Here is a 25,421-nt window from a genome sequence, read left to right on the forward strand (position 1 = left end):
CTGGATGAATTGTAAAAGAAGGAAGGTAGACACTATTTATCACCCTGCACAAAACACAACCACAAATGGATCAAAGAACCTAATGTAAGACTAGTATTCCAAATCTGAAACATTATAATGTTTGAAGTCAAACTGAAATATATATATATGTATATATATATACATATATACACATGTATATGTATATATATTGCATTTGTGTGTGTATAAACTTTAAAGTATTTATTATATTTTCAATATTTTTCCTTTGGAATGCTTTTATTTTAGAAGCAATTAATTCAGCTAAGATAATTTTATTTGTTCTTTATTTCCAAAATTTTGTAAACATCATTAAGATATAATAAATTGTGCCCCACAGCCCTCTAGACCCAAAACCCGCCTGGAGAGAGTTGGTCTCCCAGGAGTGCTCTCAATCCTAGGACTACAGGTGAGACTCCACTTTCACTCCACTACTGTCCAAAGAGGTACCTGACAGGAGTACACCAAGCACAGGACTGCAGGGCAGCCTGAGAAAACACACTTCCAGTCTCCATTTGCACCCAGAGGTAAGGCTGTCCCACAGCCCTTCAGACCCAAAACCTGCCCGGAGAGAGATGGTATCCCAGAAGTGTTCTCACCCCTAAGATCATTGGCTCACAGGCCGACAGGAGGAACAAGCTCCAGTCAGAGACAGCAAGACCAACTAAACCAGAGATAACCAGATGGCAAGTGGCAAGCATAAGAACCTAAGGAACAGAAAACAAGGCTACTTAGTATCATACCAGTTCTCCCACCACAGCAAGTCCTGGGTACCCAAAACACTAGAGAAACAAGATTTGGATTTAAAATCACATCTCATGATGATGATAGAGGATTTTAAGAAGGACATAAATAATTCCCGTAAAGAACTACAGGAGAACAAAAGTAAACAAGTAGAAGCCTTTAGAGAGGAAACACAAAACATCCCTTAAATGATTACAGGAAGACACAACTAAATAGGTGAAGGAATTGAACAAAAACATCCAGCATCTAAAAATGGATATAGAAACAATAAAGAAAAACCAAAGGGAGACAACCCTGGAGATAGAAAACCTAGGAAAGAGATCAGGAGTCATAGATGCAAGCATCACCAACAGAGTACAAGAGACTGAAGAGAGAATCTCAGAGGCAAAAGATAACATTGACAAAACAGTAAAAGAAAATGCAAAATACAAAAAGCTCCTACCCCCAAACATTCAGGAAATCCAGGATACAATGAGAAGACCAAACCTGAGGATAATAAGTATAGAACAGAACAAAGATTCCCAATTAAACAGCCAGTAAATATCTTCAACAAAATTATAGAAGAAAAATTCCCTAACCTAAAGAAAGAGATGCCTATAAACATACAAGAAATCTACAGAACTCCAAAAAGATTGGACCAGAAAAGAAATTCCTCCTGTCACATAATAGTCAAAACACCAAAAGTACACACACACACACACACACACACACACACACACACACACACACACCCAAGAAAAAGAAAAAGAAAGAAAGAAAGTATATTAAAAGTAGTAAGGGAAAAATGTCAAGTAACATATAAAGGCATACCTCTCAGAATCACACCAGATTTCTCACCAGAGTCTATGAAAGCCAGAAGATCCTGGGCAGATATTGTGCAGACACTAAGAGAACACAAATGAAATAATCCCAGGCATCTTATCAGATCACCATAGACTAAGTCTGGTCTTCAATAACAACAAAAATAACAGAAAGCCCACATACACACAGGAGCTGAGCAATGCTTTATTCAATGATAACTTGCTAAGGAATAAAGAAAGAAATTGAAGGCTTTTTAGAATTTAATGAAAATGAAGACACAACATACCAAAACTTATGGGACACAATGAAAGCAGTGCTAAGAGGAAAACTCATAGCTCTGAGTGCCTCCAAAAAGAAACTGGAGAGAACATACACTAACAGTCTGATAGCACACCTGAAAGCTCTAGAACAAAAAGAAGCAAATACACCCAGGAGGAGTAGAAGGCAGGAAATAATCAAATTCAAAGCTGAAATCAACCAAGTAGAAACAAAAAGTATACAAAGAATCAACAAAACCAGGAGCTGGCTATTTGAGAAAATCAACAAAGTAGATAAACCCTTAGCCTGAGACTAACCAAAGAGTACAGATACATTATCCAAATTAACAAAATCAGAAATGAAAAGGGAGACAAAACAACAGAAACCGAGACTCTTTTACAAAAGCCTATAGTCAACAAAACTGGAAAATCTGTATGAAATGGTCAATTTCCTAGAAAGATACCAGGTACCAAAATTAAATCAGGATCAGATAAAACATCTAAATAGTCCTATAACTCCTAAAGATATAGAAGCAGTCATTAAAAGTCTCTCAACCAAAAAAAAAAAAAAGCCCAGATGAGTTTAGTGCAGAATTCTATCAGCCCTTCATAGAAGACCTAATAACAATACTTTTCAAACTATTCCACAAAATAGAAAAGAAGGACACTACAAGTTTGTTCTTTGAAGTCACAGTTATGCTTATATCTAAACCACATAAAGACACTACAATGAAAGAGAATTTCAGACCAATTTTCATCATGAATATCAATGCAAAAATACTCAATAAAAATCTCATAAGCCTAATTCGAGAACACATCAAAATGTTCATTCACCATGATCAAGTAGGCTTTATCCCAGGTTTGCAGGGATGGAACAATACATGAAAAATCTATGAATGCAATCCACTATATAAACAAATGCAAAGAAAAAAAAACACATGATCACTTCATTAGATGCCGAGAAAACATTTGACAAAATTCAACATCCCTTGAAGCTAAAGCTCTTAGAAAGATCAGGAATTCAAGGCCCATAACCAAACATAGTAAAAGCAATATACAGTAAACTAGTAGCTAACATCAAACTGAATGGACAGACACTTGAAACAATCCCACTAAAATCAGGGACTAGACAAGGCTGCCCACTCTCTTCCTTCCTATTCAATAGAGTACTCGAAGTCCTAGCCAGAACAATCAGACAACAAAAGGAGATCAAAGGGATACAAATTGGAAAGGAAAAAGTCAAAATATCACTATTTGTAGATGATATGTTAGTATACTTAAGTGACACCAAAAATTCTACCAGAGAATATTTAAACCAGACAAAACAACTTCAATAAAGTGACTGGATACAAAATTAATTCAAACAAACCAGTAGCTTTCTACTACTCAAAGAATAAAGAGGCTGAGAAAGAAATTAGGGAAATTACACCCTTCACAATAGTCACAAATAATATAAAATACCTTGGTGTGACTCTAACAAAGCAAGTGAAAGAACTGTATGACAAAAATGTCATCTTTGAAGAAAAACATCTATGAAGATCCCAAAAAATGGAAAGATTTCCCATGCTCATGGTTTGGCAGGATTAATATTGTAAAAATGGCCATCTTGCCAAAAGCAATCTACAGATTCACTGCAACCCCCATCAAGATTTCAACTCAATTCTTCATAGAGTTAGAAAGAGCTATTTGCAAAATAATTTGGAATAACAAAAAACCCAGGAAAGCAAAAACTATCCTCAACAATAAAAGAAATTCTGGGGAAATCACCATTCCTGACCTCAAGTTGTATTACAGAGCAATAGTGATAAAAAGTGTATAGTATTGGTACAAAGACAGGCAGGTAGATCAATGGAATAGAATTGAAGATCCAGAAATTAACCCACATTACTATGGTCACTTGATCTTTGATAAAGGAGCTAAATCCATCCTATTAAAAAAAAAGACAGCATTTTAAACATTTGTTGCTGGTTTAACTGGAGGTCAGCATGTAGAAAAAAATCAACCCATTCTTATCTCCTTGTATAAAGCTCAAGTCCAAGTGGATCAAAGACCTCACATAAAACCAGATATACTGAAACAAATAGAAGAGAAAGTGGGGAAGAGCCTTGACACATAAGTACAGTGGATAATTTCCTGAACAGAACACGGATGACTTATACACTACGATCAAAAATCGACAAACGGAACCTCAAAATTGCAAAGCTTCTGTAAGGCAAAGGACACTGTCATTAAGACAAAACAGCAACCAGAAGATTGGGAAAAGATCTTTACCAATCCTACATCTGATAGAGGGCTAATATCCAAAATATACAAAGAACTCAAGAAGTTAGATTCCAGAGAATCAAATAACTATTAAAAATGGGGTACAGAGTTACAAAAAGAACTCTCAGCTGAGGAATATCGAATGGCTGAGCAGCACCTAAAGAAATGTTCAACATCCTTAGTCATCAGGAAAATGCAAATCAAAACCACCCTGATATTCAAAAGCTCAGGTGACAGCAGGTTGCTGCAATGATGTGCAGAAAGAATACGCCTCCATTGTTGGTAGGATTGCAAGCTGGTACAACAACTCTGGAAATCAGTCTCTGTTTCCTCAGAAAATTGGACAGAGTGATAATTGAGAACCTAGGTATACCACTCCTGGGCATATATCCAACTGATGCTCTAATATTTAACAAGGCCACTTGCTCGACTATGTTTATAGCAGGCTAATTCATAATAGCCAGAAGGTAGAATGAACCCAGATGTCCTTCAACAGAGGAATGGATACAGAAAATGTGGTTCATTTACACAATGGAGTACTACTCAGCTATTAAAAACAATGACTTCATGAAATTCTAAGGCAAATGGAGGGAAATAGAAAATATTATCCTGAGTTAGGTAATATAGTTACAAAAGAACACACATGTTATGCACTCACTGATAAGTGGATATTAGCCTGAAATTTCGTTAAACCCAAGAAACAATTCACTGACAATATAAGGCTCAAGAAGAAGGAAAACCAAAGTGTGTATGCTTCAATAATTCTTAGAAGGAGGAACAAAATACTCAAGATGAAATTCAGGGACAAAGAGTGGAGCAGGGACTAAAGGAAAGGCCATCCAAAGACTGCCTCATCTCGGGATCCATTTCATATGTAGCCACCTAACCTAGTAGTTATTCCTGATGCCAAGAAATGCTTGCTAACACATGCCTTATATGGATGTCTCCTGAGAGGCTCTCCCAGAGCCTTACTGATGCAGATGAGGATGCTTGCAGCTAATCATCAGACTGAGCATGGGGACCCCAATGGATGAGCAAGGATTTAAGAGCTTGAGGGGTTTGCAACCCCATAGGAACAACAACAACAACAACAAGCCAGATGCCACAGAACTCCCAGGCACTAAACCACCAACCAAAGAGTACACATGTAGGGATCCATCGCCCCACCCACATGTGTAGCAGAGGATGGCCTTGTTGGACATCAATGAGAAGAGATGCCTTTGGTTCTGTGGAGGCTTGTGTCCCCATTGTAGGGGAATGCCAGGGTGTTAAGGTGGGAATGGATGGTCGGTTGTGGGAATGTCATCATAGAAACAGGGGGAACAGAGAGAGGATTCGAGAGGGGGTATAGGGGATAACATTTGAAATGTAAATACATATGGTATCCAATAAAAAACCACAAAAGATATAGTAAATTGAATCCCCTACTTCCTAAGCTGACAATCTGACTACATTTATCATGATATGTACATGCATGTATATATATATTTGTATACGTACATATATATGTGTATATATATGCATGTATATTTGTATATACTATGAATATGTGTGTGTACACACATATATATGTATGGCTTATAAAAGTCTGTTTACATATTTGTATACACCACACACACACACACACACACACACACACACACACACACACAGACTTACATCTACAGGGTTCAAATTATGTCTGTTTCCTCACTACTGGACTGAAAACCCAGGGCTCTCACTCAACACTATTAGCAATTAGACATGTAAAGCAACCTCTGTCTAGTCCTAATATCCTAACCCATTCTATGAATTGTCCTAATAATGACATTTTAATTTTTCCACCTAAGATTCATAAACCTATTACTTTTTAGCATCAGGTCTCATTAGTATTCATTCTGTAACATTTGCTCAATCTATCCTTGTTTTTGGTGATATCAGTTGTTTTAATGAGTCAAGGTTTGCTATTTTAAAGAGTGCTTATTCTTGGTTTTGTTTTTGTTTTGTTTTGTTTTGTTTTGCTTTGTTAGTAATGTCCTGCTAGGGTTTCACATCCACTAATCATTGTGTGTTATTACAGAGAAATGTTATCACAAAGTGATAAATTTGTGTTAATCAATTGGCTATAGAGGGATAGTTCAGCTTTCTGTGTAAAAAGGTACTAATTTCTTTTTGAGTACATTGCTCTGAAGTTATGTTGGTATAACTCAGTTTTAGAACATGTATTGAGCATGCAGAGAACCCTGGGTTTGTCCCTAGCACCATCCTTCCAAACTTTATTCTAAATTTTCAAAAGTTAGATTTAACATTCATGGATAATTTTCTTTAACTTGATCTAATTTCATCATTATCTAAACTTTTTAGAATACCCTATCATCTACATTTATTATCATATATATGTATATATATATTTATTGATGAAACTCATACTCAGGAATTTAATTGTAGCATATTAATGGTATGCTTCATTTTGTGGCTCACAATATTCCTTTTTTTTGACAAGTATCCATCTTTGTTTTACCACTTACATTTTTAATGACAATTGAAGTTTATTATGTCCTTTTTCTTTTCCTGTCTTTAAGTCATTTCTTTTCTAATGTTTTATTCTTTTTATATTTTAAAATTTATTTTTATTATTTTTAAATTTTTCTCTCCCTCAGAGTGTGTGTATGTGTGTATGTGTGTGTGTATGTGTGTGTGTGCATGTGTATACGTGTTTATGTACATGTTTATGTGTGTGTCTGTGTGGGTGTGGGTGTGGGTATACAGTGCCTGAAGAGGTCAGCGGCATTGACTGTCACTATACTGGAGTTACATGTGACTGTGACCTCTCTGTGGTATGCTAGAAATCAAACTCTGGTCCTTTCTAAGAGCAGACTGTGCCCTTAAACACCAGGCCATTTATCTTATGGTAATACCACACATGGTTGACCTGACTCACATACATTTTAAGTTGACAAAGCTAGGAATTTCTCTCTCTCTCTCTCTCTCTCTCTCTCTCTCTCTCTCTCTCTCTCTCATCTGCTGTGTATCTATTTGCCATCTATCTAATTAACTTTTATCTATAAAGCTATCCATCGATCAATCCATTCAACTTGAATACAGGGTAATATTTCTGATTCTATTTTAACACCTTTGGGTTTGTTCATGCTTTACCATTTTCTATGTCACCCCAACCTGCTGTGAACCACCTCAGCCTGTGCCATCTTGAAACCATTGTCTACCTATTCCAAGCCTTATTCCTTTACCATTCTCTATTGTCTTTGGCAGACTGGCCTCATTAAGGTCTAGGATCCTAATGGCCCTCAAGGAAGATCCCACAGGCCATGCATTCTCCTTGTCAAGTGGCCTGTAAGGCTTAGGGTTCCTCAGCACTTGAGTTGCAAATGATTGTTCACTGTCATGTTGGTGCTGAGTAATGAATCTGGGTCCACTGGCAGAGCAACAAGTGGTGTTAATTGTGAAGCCAATTCTCCAGTCACTCAGAGATTATTTTAGGGGCTAATTGAACTACAATGCCTTCAAATTACAACTCAATATTTTCTCATCATGAATTTAAAATCTCAAATATGTTGGAAGGCACATACCCTTTGTTTTTAGGCTCTGTCTTACATCTTTTGTTTTTACTATTTTCATGCAATATTATTAAATACCAAGGATTCAACCAAATTCTATTTTTTTTGGTGTTACAGAAATAAAGATGATTAATAGAGCTTATGCGGCAGTTATTAAGTAAGGGACACATAACAAAACTATGGAAGTAACAAGATAAGATAATAAGAGAACTCTTAAAAAGGAATTATGAAATCATGGAAGAATGACTGGGCAATGGAGACTATTCTCAATAGTGACTTCTCTCAGAAAGTGTTGATTACTGGCATTTGCCATTTATCTTATGGTGTTCTCGCTTCCATTTCTTTCTTTGAAGTTTTGGAAACTTAAAGCAATCATCAAGTCCCTTCCCATTTTAGCAGGTTTTTCTGGTCTTTACCTTTGTCTGGGCTATTCCTTTGAGTTAATCCTGTTTGTTTTTCTGATGTCAACATATACTACTTTCTCAGGAAATCTTTTCCTAAATGTTCATAACAGAATAGCTCTTGATACTATCTTCTTCTACCTTCCACAGAACCAGGAGGAATGCTTCTCATTTTAGAAATGGTATTGAGGTCTAGTGAGCTGTCTGCATAAAATCATAGAGAGACCAAATAGTAAAGGTAAGATTTCAATATAATTACCTACTTTATTTACCTCCCTCTTAGACTAATTAAGTCATCACTACAAACTATCAAAAGTTTTATAAGGTGGAAATAATTTTGTGTCACAAACTGTCATCTTCAATCATCTCCTAAAAGTTAAAAGTCATCTATGTTTGTTTGTTTTGATTGTTAGCTAGATCATTCCCTCTTTACCAGACTGTGAGAAAGGAGGCAGGGTAAAGGTTTTTAGTAAAGAGGATAAGATGTCTTTAGATCAGAAGAAGCAAAACTGTTAAAATCAGAGAAACGTTTTATTCTTCAAAATAGAGTAAAGAGTCTTCCTGTTTACATAAACTATAACAAGGTTTTTTATATATCCCTGATCCAGAAGATCATTGTCTACTGAATTTATATTGATCTTAGGCAGGCATTATCAGTTTTATAACTTACGTTAAGTACCTGGAGCCAACTTCCTTTAAGCCTGGTTTAAAACAAACAAACAAACCAACAAACAAAACAAAACAAAAAGATGAGTTTATGGTTCATTCAAGTTCATTCAAAAAGTAACTTTATGGTCAAAGTGCAGCAAAGAAGTTTCACTGAAGTGTTTAGCCATAAATTGCACATCTGTAGTATCAGTTCCCCATCCCAAGACTGAGGGACCATTGCAGAAGAGGAGCCCAAGACACTTTAAGAGCCAAAGCCTTGAGGACCAGAATTAAATTGTTTTCAGAACATCCTAGAAACAACCACTGCACTCAAGAACTCATAACAATTGTGGTTGCTTGTGTAAAAATCAAGCCAGTAGGCATTGCACTGTGGAGAGGGTATGATTTATGAACCCCACCCAAACTGTGGCACTATGAATAGTTGACAATTTATGGGGAAGAGAGAGTTTTCAATAAATTGATGGTTATTTGTAGGTTGATGACATGCAGTGAATGGTCCCGCACCCAAGAGTATGTGGACAGCCCAAACTGGACTCAGTGGATTGTTAGAAAAATATGTATAAAAGTGATTTCTTCTACAACCAGCAATCTTGAATTCTACTCCCAGCTGTAGTCTCTTGAAAGAGAGTTAGGAAGGATATATGGGAGGATTAGGAGAAGAAACGGAATGTAGACCTGTGAAAAAAAGGGACACAGGAAAATAATGGAATTAAACTATAATTTCAAAAATTGAAAGAAAAAATAGAGAAAAGCTGGTGCAAAGTTGAATAACATAGGAGATGGGGATGGGTGTGGAAGTAGTGAAAACAATGATGGAGTGGGTGAACTTGATCAAAGTAGATTGGATAACATTCTCAAACAATAAAGTTATTTTAAAAGTTTATATGTTCTGTAGATTTACATTTATATTTAAGAAATACTGTGTATTTCTTATATCGCTTAATGCTATAATTAAAAAATAGTGCAAGTTTATATTACAAATAAAATAAAAAACATTTATGACTGAATTTTGTCATTATTGATGAGTTTTGATATTAGAACGCAATATTCTCTATTTTTCCCACTTTAAAGCATAATATAATGAAAATTGGCTTGATGAGATTCCTCATAGGAAACTAATATAATTAATAGATAATATCAAAGTTTCATGGGCTTGCAATAACCTGTACAATGCCCACTTTTGTGGAAATGTGGTCCTGGGGAGGTGTAGTCATGATCATTCTTTTTTGTGACACAGTGGTAGAGGAAATGCAGGACACTTGTGTCTGTCAGTTTGGGTGATTAATGGGATGGCCTTGAGGGGCCGTGGGTCAGTGTGGTCAAAGTTCAGCAACCAAAACGATTCCGGGCCAGGCTCAACTTAGAACAAAGCAAAACAAAAACTGCCAGGTTTCTCAGGTACCTGGAGGGGGAAACCCAGAGGGAGTTGCATAGAATTATACTAGAGACAGAGGGGGATCAGAGAGAGAGGCTTTCTATTTTTCATTCTAAAACAAATTCAAGAATCCCTACTAGCTCAGAAGTAATGATATTTTGGATAGTATACAATAATAATAGTGTAAGAGAAGCTTCACTGAAGAGCCAAACATGCTGCCTTCCACGAGAAGATGTGACATATGATGGCAATAAATGTGTGTGTGTATGCGTGTGTGTGTGTGTGTGTGTGTGTGTGTGTGTGTGTGTGTGTTAAATGTAACCAAGTTTTCTATAGCCACACTGCCAGGTAAAACATAGTAAGTCAGCAGTAGGGAATTACAAACACAAAAGTCACAGCAGTGTCTATACAGGGTTTGTCTTGATCTAAGGAACACAATTTTCTAGAGACATTCTGGCTCTAGGCAGAAAGGCTACAAACTATGCCACCAATGAAATGACTTTGAGCCGACTTTGAGTCATGTAGTTTCAAGAGCAGAGAGAAGAAATATAAAAGAATAAAGGAAGGAGAGGACAAAAGAGAAGGAGGGAAGGAGAAAGAGAGTAAAAAGAAAGGTGAGACAGAGGGAGAGAAAAAAGTTTCTAATTCTAGAAAGTACTAGATCACTTGGCTAGCATGTTTAACCCTGTTCCAGTTAATCACTCATTTGTGGATTTTGTCCTGACATCATTTCATTAGAATTCATTCGCTGATCACCAGTGACAGATAGGTTGTATCTATTCCTGTAAAATAGCTCATAAGCCTATACTCCCATGCAAGATATCAATAAGGTCACTCAAGAGCAGTGTTTTAGATTTTGTTGACTGAGAAGCACATTGTAGCAACTATATTGTAGGTGTGGAAACATCTGCTAGGACTGATAGACCTGCCAAGTCACATGCCTTTACTGTAATCTACTAAGGTAGTCAAAAGCATTACGATGAGGCCAATAAATTCCTGCTATAGCTCATAGATACAATATGTTAAAGGATAAATGTAGGTTGGATATAGCTTGATAATTATTAACCAAAGTAGTGCTCATCTGTTATTTCCATAAATACAAATTTTGATTCATTTAAAAGTTTAAACTTGAGATTAGGTAACTTGCCTGATGGTGGTGCCAGATGCCTTTAATCCCAGCCCTCAATGGGCAGAGACAGACAGATCTCTGAGTTCAGGACCAGCCTGTTCTACAGAATGAGTTTCAAGATAGCCAGGGCTACATGGAGAAACCCTGTCTTGACAGACAGACAAACAAACAGACAAATAAACAAACAAACAGAAATGGACTAAATCAGAACCCTGTCTAAGCCTCATGAACCTCATGGAAACATACCTATAAGGCAAATTTCCACAGTTCATTTAAGAGTAATCGTTTTATCAATTTTTCTTCAATCTAAATTTGCTTTTCTTAAAAAAGAAATACATATTACAGAACATTGCAGTGTATGCCTTTGAGTAAAGTAATTTGTTCTTCCTCTAATGGCAATCCATCTTGGTTGATTTCCCCAGTTTCAGAAATGTCAAGTGAACTATGATGGATACATTTGACTGTAGAATAAGCAAGTGACTCAGGAACACAGACAAATGTTTTTTGCCAAAACATTTATGCATTGCTTTGTTTACTAGGGTTTTTATTTCTGACCTTTATGAATTTTACTTACTTCTTTTGCTTATTCACCAGGATGCAAGATCCTGCATAAAAGTTTACATTTTGTAATATTTATAAGGGAAACATCTCTCTGAAATGAATCTGAATGTTATCTAAGGTCAGGGACAAAATAATTTCAATAAAGAAAAAGAATAAATGGTACTTTAAGTTATCCCTAAAGCAAATGGAGTTGGTATTGAAATTACAAAAGGTGAGCACTAGGCAGGGATGACAGAGAGATATTTAGAGCTTTGACATGCTGGGGTTTTTAACCATCTCCCTGGTGGGTGACTCTCAGCAGCCTCACTAAAGCCCCACTCATTTGGATTATACACAGACCTATAGTAAATCCACTATGCTCCTATGCAGCATTCATTATGCACATAAAGATTGTCAGTTTAAGAGATAAAATTCAGCAGAGAATCCTACCTTCCTTGGTTGCCTTGTTTCTAGTGAAATGGGTCATTCTTCTAGAAGTTTAAAGAAAGGACAAACATTGAAAGAACAAAGGATTGCCAAGATCACAGCTACCTCTGAATCCAGTTTCAGTTGCCCGAGTTTTACTTTCATATTGCCAATAGCTTGTAACTAATGATTTTTAGCATTTACATGAAAAGGGAAAATGAATCTAGGTGTCACCGGAGATGGTTTTTGGGGAGGATGCCATTAGACTTCCTGGCATGCATAATGTAACTCTTGACCTACTCTTGAAGTACAACTAAGTGTGACTTCTCACTCCAGTCTTTACATGCTGGAAATTTTGCATTCTGCAGATGCCTGCTTATTCTGATCATTGTTCATCCCAACTCCTTTTACTCAGGTGTCTAAGAGCATTCTTTACAACTTCAAATTAGCATCGTGGAGATGAATTTCACCTATAAAGGCCCTAAAGGCACTGAACCTTGAAGCAAGGTCTTTCTTTTAGCAGAATTATACTTGCACATACCTTTTTATCATTTAGAAAGTTTACATATATGGTTTTGAGCTATGCAGACACACACATACACCACACGTACACACACACACACACACACACACATATCTCACATACATATATATCACACATACATATATATCTCAGAACCATATATATATAATGTGTGTGTGTGTGTGTGTGTGTGTGTGTGTGTGTGTGTTTATGTATTATGTGTGGGGGAAGAGTTTTAGATAAAAATAATCCTAAAATTACATATGAAGTTTTTGCTTTTTAAATTTAGTTTTACCATGAAGTTACGGTAAAAACGTAAACTTGAGAATTCTCTCTTAATTTTAAAAATGCATACATATGTTTGTATACATGTATGCATGAAATAGCAATCTATGAAAAAAGTCTGTGAATTTGAAAAGGAGTGGGATCAAGGTTGTGTCGATGGGTTTGCATGGAGGAAAGGGAAGTGGGAAAGGCTGTACTTTATAATCTCAGAATTAAAGACAAATAAATTGAAAATGTTATAAAGTAGGTCTGCGTATATGTTTATTAATTTTAATTTTAGATATATTAAGATTCATGAAGCCTAGTAAATACAGCAAGATGAAAGTACAATCAAAATACCCATCAATTCATCTTCTTATAAGACGTATCTAAAAATGTAGAAATTATATTCATAAGATATTCTTATATTAGTAATAACACTTTTTAGCTTAATATGCATATATAATATATATTTAATGAGAAGGTTTTGGGCAAATGTTCCTAACATTTTCTGTTTGTTTTTCTTTGCTCTCGTTTTTCCAAAGTTGGCATGTAGGGAACATTAATATTATTAAAGTAAAAACTTAAATAATTAATTTATTATACTGGTCACATTCAAATGAAAATTCAGTGTAGGAGATTATATCACAATAATAAGGCCAAAATAAACTCATGTATGTCATATTTTTTTCCAAACTTGATTGAAGTAATATCAGTTAACTATAATTTGAGTTTAAATAGTAAGGAGAAAATCCTGCTGAAATGTCTTTCCACTGTTAATAACAAAACCTGAATATTGTTTGCTCCTTTATTTATATTGCTGCATGTCAGGAACATAACATGAAGGTCCTTAAATCCATAGGTCTCTAGAGAAACCAGGAATGTTAAACACAGGGGATTGTCTTTCCAATGGGACAGATGAAAACCTGTTCTTCTCTCCAAAAGCTGAGGATTGGAGGTGACTAAGAGCCCAATGAACTGTGTTATCTGCTAGGCCAGGCCATATCAAGCTCCTAAACCAGGACCAAAGGTGGCTAATAGCCCAAATGACCTCTGTGCTATCTACAGAATCAAGACCAAGTCAGAGTCTTAGGCCCTTAAGCTAGTGTAGGTGGCATATCTCTAGAATCTATATTCTTGGGAAAAATAATATATACTCTTAGTTGAGTTTTAATAAAATTACACATCTTATGCACCAGGAATTATATTACAGTGAGGAACATTTATTCCAAGTTATTCTAGGCTTAAATACATTGGGAATAACCCACCTGGCAGTATACTCCTTGAAGTCTGCTTCTCCTGGGTCCCAAGTCAATCTGCTCCTGGGTTTTCATTCTAAACACTTCCCATGGTTTGCTTCCCCGTATAATACCTGTAGGGGTTCCTTCAGCTACAGATATATAACTTACTGTTTAAATTCACAGAGTATGTTTTATACCATCAAGAGTATGTGTTTTCTAATTAAAATAAAACAGTAAATATAACTCCTTCTGTTTTTTTAGCCTTTATTCTTTCAGTTTAAACAGCCCACAAGTTATCTGAACGCCAATATAATCTAAGTAATATATATGTATATATATATAGTGATTCACTTTCAGTTTATTTTAGCTTTACTTATTTTTATACTTTCTAAGATCCACTGCTTTCCTTATACTATACTTGAGATAAATGTAAACTTTATATTCAGTTTTATTAATTTTTGTGGTACTCTAGAGAGTAAATGGAGAAGCAGAAGTAAAGTATAATCCAACTGAAGTTTCATGGTACAACAGAAAGATAAAAATGCTTTTAAAAACAAAATATTGAGGATACAACTTAAAAGCTTTTGTTGTTTAAATGTACATGTAATACTTAATAGACACATATATAGTGCTAGATTCTGAGAATGGAAACATATAAATAAAGCTTTGTCCTCTTCTCGGGACACTTCTGGTGGTTTTTACAATCAGATTGAACAGCAAAAATAGGACTGTAACTTGAACACTGGAATCAAGCTACTGTCCCTAAACCCTTAAATACTCTTTAGTCTTTAGTCTTTGTGCTGCTAGAGACTTCTGAGCCTCTGACAAGCTTAATTATTTAGATGTTCAAGTGTTCTCTGTCCTTTTATGGTTAACAGCTTTTTGTAAATTAGATAGCTGGAGTGGTAGGGATAAAATGGGAGAAATCTACACAGAATCTTCCCCTCTCTCTGCCCATCCCTTCTCACCCTTTAAATCATTTTCCAAAATGAATAAACTACAGTGTAGTCTAAGAAAAGACACTATGTTTTAGCAGATAGCATTATTTTCTTGAAACCATTTCATTATTTTCTTTGGCAAATTTTCCTTGAGCATGGGAAGCACTGTCCGTCCTATTGATTTTGGGTTTGGCCATGGAACTTGGTATAATTTGTGGGATAGAACAGAAATGGATTATATGCCCATGTTTAACAAAGGGTTTTTTTTTTTTTGTGTGTGTGTGTGTGTGTGTGTGTGTGTGTGTGTGTGTTTTGTTTCTGCTTGCTTTCTAGATACTGTATACTCACAAGTGAACTGCATGGGACATTTGGCTGGTAACCAGAGTTACAATATGATAAGACAACCAAACCGCTTGACAGTCTAAACCCAAGACCATTTTCTTTCAGTCAAGCACAGGCAAATCTGGACTAGACAAAGGTAAAGCTCATGTAGAAGAAAAATTGTCACAAGACTCTAAGAATTTGGTATTATTAATTTACATAGAAACTTTGCAATAAATAAAACTAAGACAACACTTAAGTCAAAATTTTCAGTATTTTGTTCTTAGAATTTAGATGAACTTTGAACTTTCAATACAGATATTTTCTTACCCTTGCAGAGGTTGCATGGTGATGGATGCAGATGTATGGTAGAAAAATATCTATTACTGATCATTAGTCTTTAGAGAATAGAGGTTTTTAGATGATCGTATCTGAACTAGATAGTAAATTAAAATAACTAGAGACTAGGACCAACTCTTCTTCATGATTCAAACTTACTGCTCTGAAGGAAGATTGGATTTCCATATTTGGAAAAACTGATGACACAATTGTTGGAATTTGAATTTGAGAGAAAGACATTGGGTAGATGAGTTTTGCCTTTAAGCAAATAGACCTATTTTGTACATGGCTAGAGTTGGACCCAGGGAAAAATAAGAAGTAAGAATGGAATCTTGGAATGCTTTTCCCCCTCATTTTTTTCTTCCTATTCTGGGCATTTATTAATTCTTGAAAAAAATCATGTCTTGTTTATTTTCCTGCCCCTCTTTAACTACCAAAATCAGAGGTCTAGAGTTCCTGGTCAGAAGCCCTGGAGCTCTCATGCTTTGTCAGGTCCATGTGTCAGTCTCATGAAGGTGGGGGGTTGGGGGGGAAGCCTATAAGCATCCTCTCCTTCATCCTATGTTGCAAATGACTTGCCTGTCACACATCTGGATACCACCTGTGATTTCTGCCTTTCTTTGGCTCTACAATGTGCCATTCATAAACACACTCCTTTTCACTTCTAAAATTCTCAAAAATATTTACTACCCTTATCTCTGCTGATGGAAGACCACCATGTGTATAATAAAAGGGACTAAATAAAACTCAGAGTTCTGGTCCCTGCTTTCTCATCTTCATATAGAGTCATGATGGTCACTCATCTTTCAAATTTCTTCAGGTTGCCCTACTGTGGTTCACAAATCTTGTTATTACCAAGGGCTATTATGCTGTCAACAACTTGACCCCATAATCTTTACTACTTTTTTTTGCTCATTTGCAATAAATTCCACTGTGAAGAAATGCTTATCAATATAAACTATCTTGAAACTTTTCTGACCAATTGAAGTAGGTAGGACTTTCTAAAGGGCAAAATACTTTGAAATTCTCAGGAATGGACCACATGTTTCTTCTGTCTTTGGGATATGATGTACTTGACTTAGCATAGCATTGGAAAAAGCCAAATCAATTGATCATGTAAGAGTGGAATCTTAAGGAATGACTTAAACATATTCTAAGATTCTTTCTTCTTATGGATTAGTAATTTCTAAGCTTCTTTTATTCTATAGGAGATGTACTAGTATACAGCTGAGGTAAAACACTAGGCAAGTATCATAAATTAATGATTTATTGTTTTTCTCTATATTTAATAATCCAGTGTTGTTATAATTCCTGAACTGAAAGTGCTTTCTTCTTCCTGGGATGTGTCAGGGGTAAAAGGTCAACTTCCCAGTCCGAAGGTTGACTTTTGTAAGCTCTTTGAGAATGCAAAGAGCAGAAGGGAATTTGTACTTTTAGGTGACAGTTTCTAAATACACAGGTGAGTTTTCAGAATCTGCTTCCCAGAACAAACAAATAGACAGGGCCCTCCTCCAATCTGAATTTTAATTTCAAAGAGATATTCTGTTCTTTAGAATAGTCTGATCTAGTATGTTAATGATTATTGTTTATAATGGATGTTATGAGTTGGCTCCTCTGAATTCTAGTATGCCTAACTAAATATTTTGAGTCTATTGTTATTTATTTATAAAATGTCCAAGATACTATGTCAGATAGTATTGTCTTATGTCATACCTGCTTTGGAATTCTCTCTATAGGAGAAAATTAAATTTCTTGTGGGACATTGTCTTTATTATCAGAATGAGTTGTATAATATAAATGTATGTGTGTATAATATAGTTGAACTCCTGATTGAAAGTTTCTCCTTTCATTGAAATCCTGATGAAAACAATGCCTTTAAGCAATCTCTGTTTTAGTTGTTTATAGATGATGAACTGTCTCAGACTGACCTTTCTATTTTCCTTAAACTCATATCCCTGTTTTGCCCTCTGAATTTGAATTTTTTCCCTCATACTTTTCAACTCTTCTAATCATGCCCCATCCTGAGTCTTAAACATTGTTCTTTTGTGCCTCATAAAAACAATTAATTTATAAAATAAAACATATTCCATCCTTTTTTTCTAGCTGATAACATATGGCTCAAACAAGTTTTCCTTTCTGGATAGATGAGGAATAAGATAAGTGGGTAAATTTCCCAACGATTTGACTGTGACCCATGATTCTACTATCACCCAGACTCCTCAGGACATTCATATACAAACTCATAAGCACTGATTATCACATTAAACATATAAGAAAGTTTAAAATTATTACAGGGGGTATATGTTATAAAAATTGATTTGGACTATTTAAAAATTACAATTAAGTGCTAGGGGCAGTGGTGGAGAGGGAACATGATCTGGAGATCTGGGAACATGGGTGGAGGTGGGGGGAAAGACTGAAGCCCTGAGGGTCAGCAGAAAGAATGGAAACAGGTGACCTCAGCAGGTGTGAGGTTGGGAGGATCCTCAGATTATACCAGAGACCTAGGAGGTGAAATGCTCTCAGTTCTCAACGAGGTGGGGTGGGGGTGGGGGGTTGACCCTAGACGAAATGCCCTACAGTGGGGAGAGGGAACTTGTCCAGTCCACCTCCTGTAGAAAGACAGGGCATGAAGCATGAAGTGAGGGAAGGGGTTGCTATCCCACAGTCAAACTCTGACCCATAATTGTTCTTGTCTAAAAGAACTGCGGGGATGGAAATGGAGAAGAGCCTGAGGAAAAGAAGGTCGAGCGAAAGTTCCAATGTGGGATCCAGCTCAAGAGGAAGTCCTAAGGCCTGACACTATTACTGAGGCTATGAAGTGCTCAGAAAAAGGGACATATCAGGACTGCCCTCTGAAAGACCCAAGAAGCAACTGAAAGAGTCAGATGCAGATATTTGCCCCCAACCAATGGACAGAAGCTGTTGACCCCTCTGGTTGAATTAGGGAAAAGCTGGAAGGAGCTGAGGAGGAGGGCAACCTTGTAGGAGGAACAGCAGCCTCAACTAACCTGGACCCCTGAGATCTCTCAGACACTGGGTCACCAACCAGGCAGCATACACCAGCTGATATGAGACCCGCAACAAATATACAGATTCCCTGGTCTGGGTTCAGTCAGAGAAGATGCACTAACCCTAATGAGACTGCTGGACCGGGGATTTTAAAGGTCTGGTGGGGTGGGGATATCCTGGTAGAGATGGGGGTGAGGGGATATACTGACTGAAGAATAGTCAGATGATGGACCAGGAGGAAAATAAAGTCTGGAGTGTAAAACAATAATAATAATAAAATATACCCATCACAAACTTTGCTGATTAGTGCTGATAACCATTAAAATGCATAACAAACTTGAGATCTATGTGAATATTCTGTTCAAATACTATTAGGGTAATTATGATGTTAATTCAATGTAAACATATGTACTTTTTCTATTTTTGCATGTAATGATATTTCATTTTGAGGTTGGAGCCAATAAAAATGTGAATGTGGCATTAATCCATATTCATAAAAAATAAAGAGAAACTTTACTTTTAAAAGATGATAATTAATACTTACTGAGAAAACTGACCTTTATTGAGCATCAATTTTTCCTGTTCTCTGTAACATTTGCAATGATACACTATCTTCTAATCAGTTTATTTACTCATACATTTTTACATAATTAATTAAACAGAATTCATTCATAGAAACCACTCAGGGGATCGTGTGTGCGTTTATAATTTATGTCAAGTAGCAGGTGCAGCATCAAACATTTCTGAGAAGCTAACAATACTTTATTATAATAAAAATAAGAAAAGTATAAGTTATTGTGTTGGAAACTTTAGATGGTTTCTTCCAATAATAGATACTTTTTAGAAATAGGCTTATAAGAAGAGAATAATTTTCTATTTTCTTCTTTTTCAATAGAAAAACAAAACCTCTTGTCTTTCAGTTTATTTCATTAAGAAAGGTATTGAAGTTTTCACAGTCTTTGTACAGTAAACAGTTTAATTCTGGATGATTAACATGTATCCAAATTATTAAGTTAGGTAAACACTCTTGCCTATTGACCTATAACTGCTGAGAGCTGGAAGTCAGGCTCACCAGAATGGCTGTAGTACTATGGAAATATGATGCACTTCTTGATGGGGCGTAATTGCTATAAGGTTTTCCTGGAAGGAAGTAGTTTTAGTAATGCAATACCAACACATACAGCTATCAGTATATTAGTTTATGTTTTAAGCATCTATTAAGAAAATAGTATGAAAAGGTTACCTCTGTGCATATATGAACACATATCTATGCATTATACCAGCACTTAAAATTGCTATGCAGATCAATTTAATTAATTTTTCAATATATTTTAAACATTTAAATATATAGATACAAAAAAGTCCATGGTACCTATGATGACTGCAAATATATAAATAAGAAATCATTATATACATTACATGATTAGCAGGCATCATTGATTTATAGAATACTTCCCTTTACCTATAGCTTCATTTTGCAATATTTGGTGCTTTTAAAAAAATCAACAGTGAATAGCAAATATCTTAATTGATCTTGATCAATGTGACATCAACATTTCATGTAGGGCTCCAATGCATAAACACTGGACACTCAGGACACTTACCTTTGGTAAAGAAGCCCGGGATCCAGAACTCTGCGTGGTCATCGTAAGTACAGTGGTGATACCCAACGCTACCCGAGCCGGAGCTGCATCCATGTTAATCCAGAATGAGACCCAGGACAGAATGACAATCAGAAGGCTGGGAATGTACATCTGGATCAAGTAGTAGCCCATTTGCCGCTCAAGATGAAATCGTACTTCTATGCATGTAAACTTTCCTAATTGTTCATAAAATGAATGCAACAATTAAAGAAAAGTCAAGTTTTGTTATGATATCAAACAGGACTTAAGTGAAATAACAATTTTATTATATGAACTTTTCTACTAAAGTGAAGGAACATTAAGCCAAATATTCAAATTTGGTTTAGTTTTTTTGATTTTTTTATTCTATGCATCTGGAAACAACTTGACAAGGGAATGAACTCTTCTAAAATAGTTTGTAATCCTATTTTCATGTTCAAATAATCCTGAAGTAAACTTTGAGATATTTGCAATTATATATCTATATCTATATATCTCTCTCTATATATCTCTCTCTATATATATATCTATATATGTTTTTTTCTCACTGAGTAGATCTTCCTACTGAGTGGCCTGGGAACTTGCTATTTAATCCCAGTTGGCCTCAAACTTATGGTATCATCTTGCTTTTACTTACCAAGTACTGGGATTAAAAGCATGTGCCTTGACACCTAGATATGTAATTAATAAATATGTGAAAATAATTAACCAATAATTTTATTTTGTTGCAACACCAGGCATTTACAAAAGTGGATTTTGTGTGTATGTATGTGTGTGTGTTATTTTTCCTTTCCCATGCAGATGGAATTATGTGGTATATGACCCTACACTGAAAAACAGGTAGGAATCTTGCATGCTAGGGCAATAACATAAAACCAAGTTTAAGAGATGAGACAAATTAATCACATATATGAATAGAGACATTACCAGATGTTTCTATAAGAATTTGAGCCTTGATACATTGGGCATACTTTCATCTTCTGCATTAAATAAATATTAGACAACTAGGTCTTCTAGAAAATTACTACTGAAGTAATTGCTTGCGGTAAGTAGTCAGAAATGTGAGCTGCAATATCAAGGAATACAAATATACTTTCTGCTAAGATGAGTCTCCTGACCCGTATCATCAAAATTCTCCCTGATATGATGTTTAGTGTCAGCTATTGTTCTATGTTGAATGTGTCTAAAATTTACATCCTTGGAGAATCTGTGAATTTCACTTTATTTATAAACCAGTGATTGGCATGAAGACACAATCAAGTCCAAATTTATTCCAATATCACTGTTGTCCTTATAGAATGAGGGATACTTGGCTACAAAGACACAGATGCATGCAGAGGTCAGCATGTAACTATGGCAACTAAAGTGATGTCTCTATAAGTAAAGCAGGGAGAGGGGCATGGGGTAGGGGATTGCCAGACGGGAAACAGGGAAAGGGGAAAACATTTGAAATGTAAATGAAGAAAATAACCAATAAAAGAAAAAAAAGAAATGCCCAGAATTGTCCGAAATAGGTAGCTAAGAAGATGACAGGCAAGGAACCTTCCCCAGAGCCTCCAGAGAAAACATAATTTGTTAATACCCAATTTAAAATAAAAAACTTTAGCTACTAGAGCTATGAGAAATGAAATTTTGTTGTTTTAAACTAGTAAATTTATGGTCTTCTGTGATGACAATTCTATTTACCACCTCTAGAGCGCTTCTCAACATTTCCTAAAAGAAATCTATCCTTAGAAAAATGAGCTAGGGCAATGTTATTGACTTGCCTTCTTTAATTTTATGCTGAGATGTTAACCTTGTTCTTGTTCAAAAATTACCTAAAACCTTCACCTGTGAATTGAATATGGTAATTTACAAAATCAGATATTGTGAGTTAGTTAAGGAGATAAGGAAGACTGAAGACTTTATAGGATGGTAACTGAGCCCACAGTTCTGGAAAATGATGAGGCCAAGATGAATCATGCTTTCACAGTGATGAAATGTTGAAAGTAGCAGCTAATGTGAGCATCTGTGCATCAGGCCATATGTGCATCTTTCTGAGTGGAAACTTGAGTTGTGGACAGTTAAGTGGCATCGTTGTTTGAGAAGGTTTTTGGGAATAACCCACAACAGTTAAGTGAAGTCATTAGATTTCACAAGGGTACAAATACCACACTGAGTTTCTTAATTTTTGGTGTTCATTGTTCAATATAGTATCTACTTGAAACATAAGATTTTTCTGTCAGTTCAAGAAGTAAGTGAAAACAAAAATTAATAAAAATATTAAAAGAAAAAGAAAATAGAAAATTAGAATAGGGTTTTGGCATACATGATTTGTCAAACATTGTCATTATTTAAAACAAGTATTTTTGTTAGCATATAGAGTGTTTACTTCCAAAAATTGTTTAATTTGTTTTTCTATAGAAATAAAGAATCATTTATAATCATTATTTTACCCACTTATGTGGTGCTTCATAAAGAATTTTCAAGTGAAACTGAGCATCAAGAATTTTTTCCACCTCATAAAAATCACATATGACCAGACAAAATGAGTGAAAAATTCATATGTTTTGAAATGATTAATTTTATACTTCATAAGCTAAAACAGTTAAAATCAACACATTATAATTTTAATCATTATATTGAAAGTCAAAAGCATGGAGAAAAATTCTCTGTCCTTACCTGTATTGTAGTGTTTAGTGCAGTATCGCAAATCTTTTTCTTCTTTCAACAGAAATTGAGGCAAAGTGAGTCCTTCAGCCACTTGTACTGGTGCTTCATCTTGCCATTCGAAAATGAGATCATTCATCGTGTACCCAACTAGATGAAATATTATACAAATGTTTACAGCCAAAGGAAAACATTCAAAAAAAGGAATAAAAACCTTCCAGTACAGTCACATGGGATGAGAGGATCAGTGTGACCTTGAGTCAATCAGTTGAACAGTGCATTATTTGATCCCATATCATACAAGTCTATCAGCAGCAATGTATAGGTTTAGAACACAAAATGACAGGGAGTATTTATTCTTTCTTGGAGATGAGAGGCTCTTGGATTAATTCAGGAAATTCTAATATTGTTTTACTATGTTAATTTCTAAGACTACACCATAAGGCCATAGAGTCCCTGGTTTGAACCTGAGTTAAAGTATAACTATCTCTGGGGAAACGCTTATTGCTTGATGCTTCCCTTGCTTTAGATAATTTACCTGCTTCTCTGTTCCAGCTTCTCACATGAGCAAGGTAATCTTAAAATGCAAGCTTGCTAGTTCTATTTGGTAGAGATGATTAAAAAGTACACATGGAATAGTTCGGCATCGTCTTTACAAATGAATTCTTCACCGAGTCAGCTTCTTTTATTACATTAAGGTGTTGTATTTCTCTTTGGAGGGGCTCAACATAAGCAGAATTTTGTTTTTTCCAAGTCACATGAAAAATAATGGAATTTGTGCTTCCGTGTTATTGTAGTAGAGGAGCCTAAGTGAATGTGAACATGGCTGTTATTACTCTGATTAGCAAGGAGGAGCCTAAGTGAATGTGAACATGGCTGTTATTACTCTGATTAGCAAGGAGGAGCCTAAGTGAATGTGAACATGGCTGTTATTACTCTGATTAGCAAGGAGGAGCCTAAGTGAATGTGAACATGGCTGTTATTACCCTGATTAGCAAGGAGGAGCCTAAGTGAATGTGAACATGGCTGTTATTACTCTGATTAGCAAGGAGGAGCCTAAGTGAATGTGAACATGGCTGTTATTACTCTGATTAGCAAGGAGGAGCCTAAGTGAATGTGAACATGGCTGTTATTACTCTGATTAGCAAGGAGGAGCCTAAGTGAATGTGAACATGGCTGTTATTACTCTGATTAGCAAGGAGGAGCCTAAGTGAATGTGAACATGGCTGTTATTACTCTGATTGATTAGCAAGGAGGAGCCTAAGTGAATGTGAACATGGCTGTTATTACTCTGATTAGCAAGGAGGAGCCTAAGTGAATGTGAACATGGCTGTTATTACTCTGATTAGCAAGGAGGAGCCTAAGTGAATGTGAACATGGCTGTTATTACTCTGATTAGCAAGGAGGAGCCTAAGTGAATGTGAACATGGCTGTTATTACCCTGATTAGCAAGGAGGAGCCTAAGTGAATGTGAACATGGCTGTTATTACCCTGATTAGCAAGGAGGAGCCTAAGTGAATGTGAACATGGCTGTTATTACTCTGATTAGCAAGGAGGAGCCTAAGTGAATGTGAACATGGCTGTTATTACTCTGATTAGCAAGGAGGAGCCTAAGTGAATGTGAACATGGCTGTTATTACTCTGATTAGCAAGGAGGAGCCTAAGTGAATGTGAACATGGCTGTTATTACTCTGATTAGCAAGGAGGAGCCTAAGTGAATGTGAACATGGCTGTTATTACTCTGATTAGCAAGGAGGAGCCTAAGTGAATGTGAACATGGCTGTTATTACTCTGATTAGCAAGGAGGAGCCTAAGTGAATGTGAACATGGCTGTTATTACTCTGATTAGCAAGGAGGAGCCTAAGTGAATGTGAACATGGCTGTTATTACTCTGATTAGCAAGGAGGAGCCTAAGTGAATGTGAACATGGCTGTTATTACTCTGATTAGCAAGGAGGAGCCTAAGTGAATGTGAACATGGCTGTTATTACTCTGATTAGCAAGGAGGAGCCTAAGTGAATGTGAACATGGCTGTTATTACTCTGATTAGCAAGGAGGAGCCTAAGTGAATGTGAACATGGCTGTTATTACTCTGATTAGCAAGGAGGAGCCTAAGTGAATGTGAACATGCTGTTATTACTCTGATTAGCAAGGAGGAGCCTAAGTGAATGTGAACATGCTGTTATTACTCTGATTAGCAAGGAGGAGCCTAAGTGAATGTGAACATGGCTGTTATTACTCTGATTAGCAAGGAGGAGCCTAAGTGAATGTGAACATGGCTGTTATTACTCTGATTAGCAAGGAGGAGCCTAAGTGAATGTGAACATGGCTGTTATT

At 35.9% G+C, this 25,421-nt stretch overlaps 2 protein-coding genes across 1 annotated transcript in view; one reads left to right on the plus strand and one right to left on the minus strand.

Annotated features, from left to right (window-relative positions):
• Erich1 (glutamate-rich 1) overlaps nucleotides 1-25,421 on the plus strand; it is a gene marked incomplete at its 5' end in the record, with an annotated part of 52,793,804 nt that overhangs the window by 9,661,388 nt on the left and 43,106,995 nt on the right.
• Nucleotides 1-25,421, minus strand: part of Glra3 (glycine receptor, alpha 3) — a 648,639-nt gene that overhangs the window by 23,225 nt on the left and 599,993 nt on the right. Inside the window, exons 6-7 of the mRNA NM_053724.5 lie at nucleotides 23,098-23,235; nucleotides 20,419-20,633 (exon numbers count right to left, since the gene is read on the minus strand). Coding sequence (NP_446176.4) covers nucleotides 20,419-20,633; nucleotides 23,098-23,235 — 353 coding nt within the window. The remainder of the gene's footprint in view (nucleotides 1-20,418; nucleotides 20,634-23,097; nucleotides 23,236-25,421) is intronic.

Source organism: Rattus norvegicus, chromosome 16 (assembly GCF_021556685.1).
Source record: "Rattus norvegicus strain SHRSP/BbbUtx chromosome 16, alternate assembly SHRSP_T2T, whole genome shotgun sequence".
Lineage (NCBI taxonomy): Eukaryota > Metazoa > Chordata > Mammalia > Rodentia > Muridae > Rattus > Rattus norvegicus.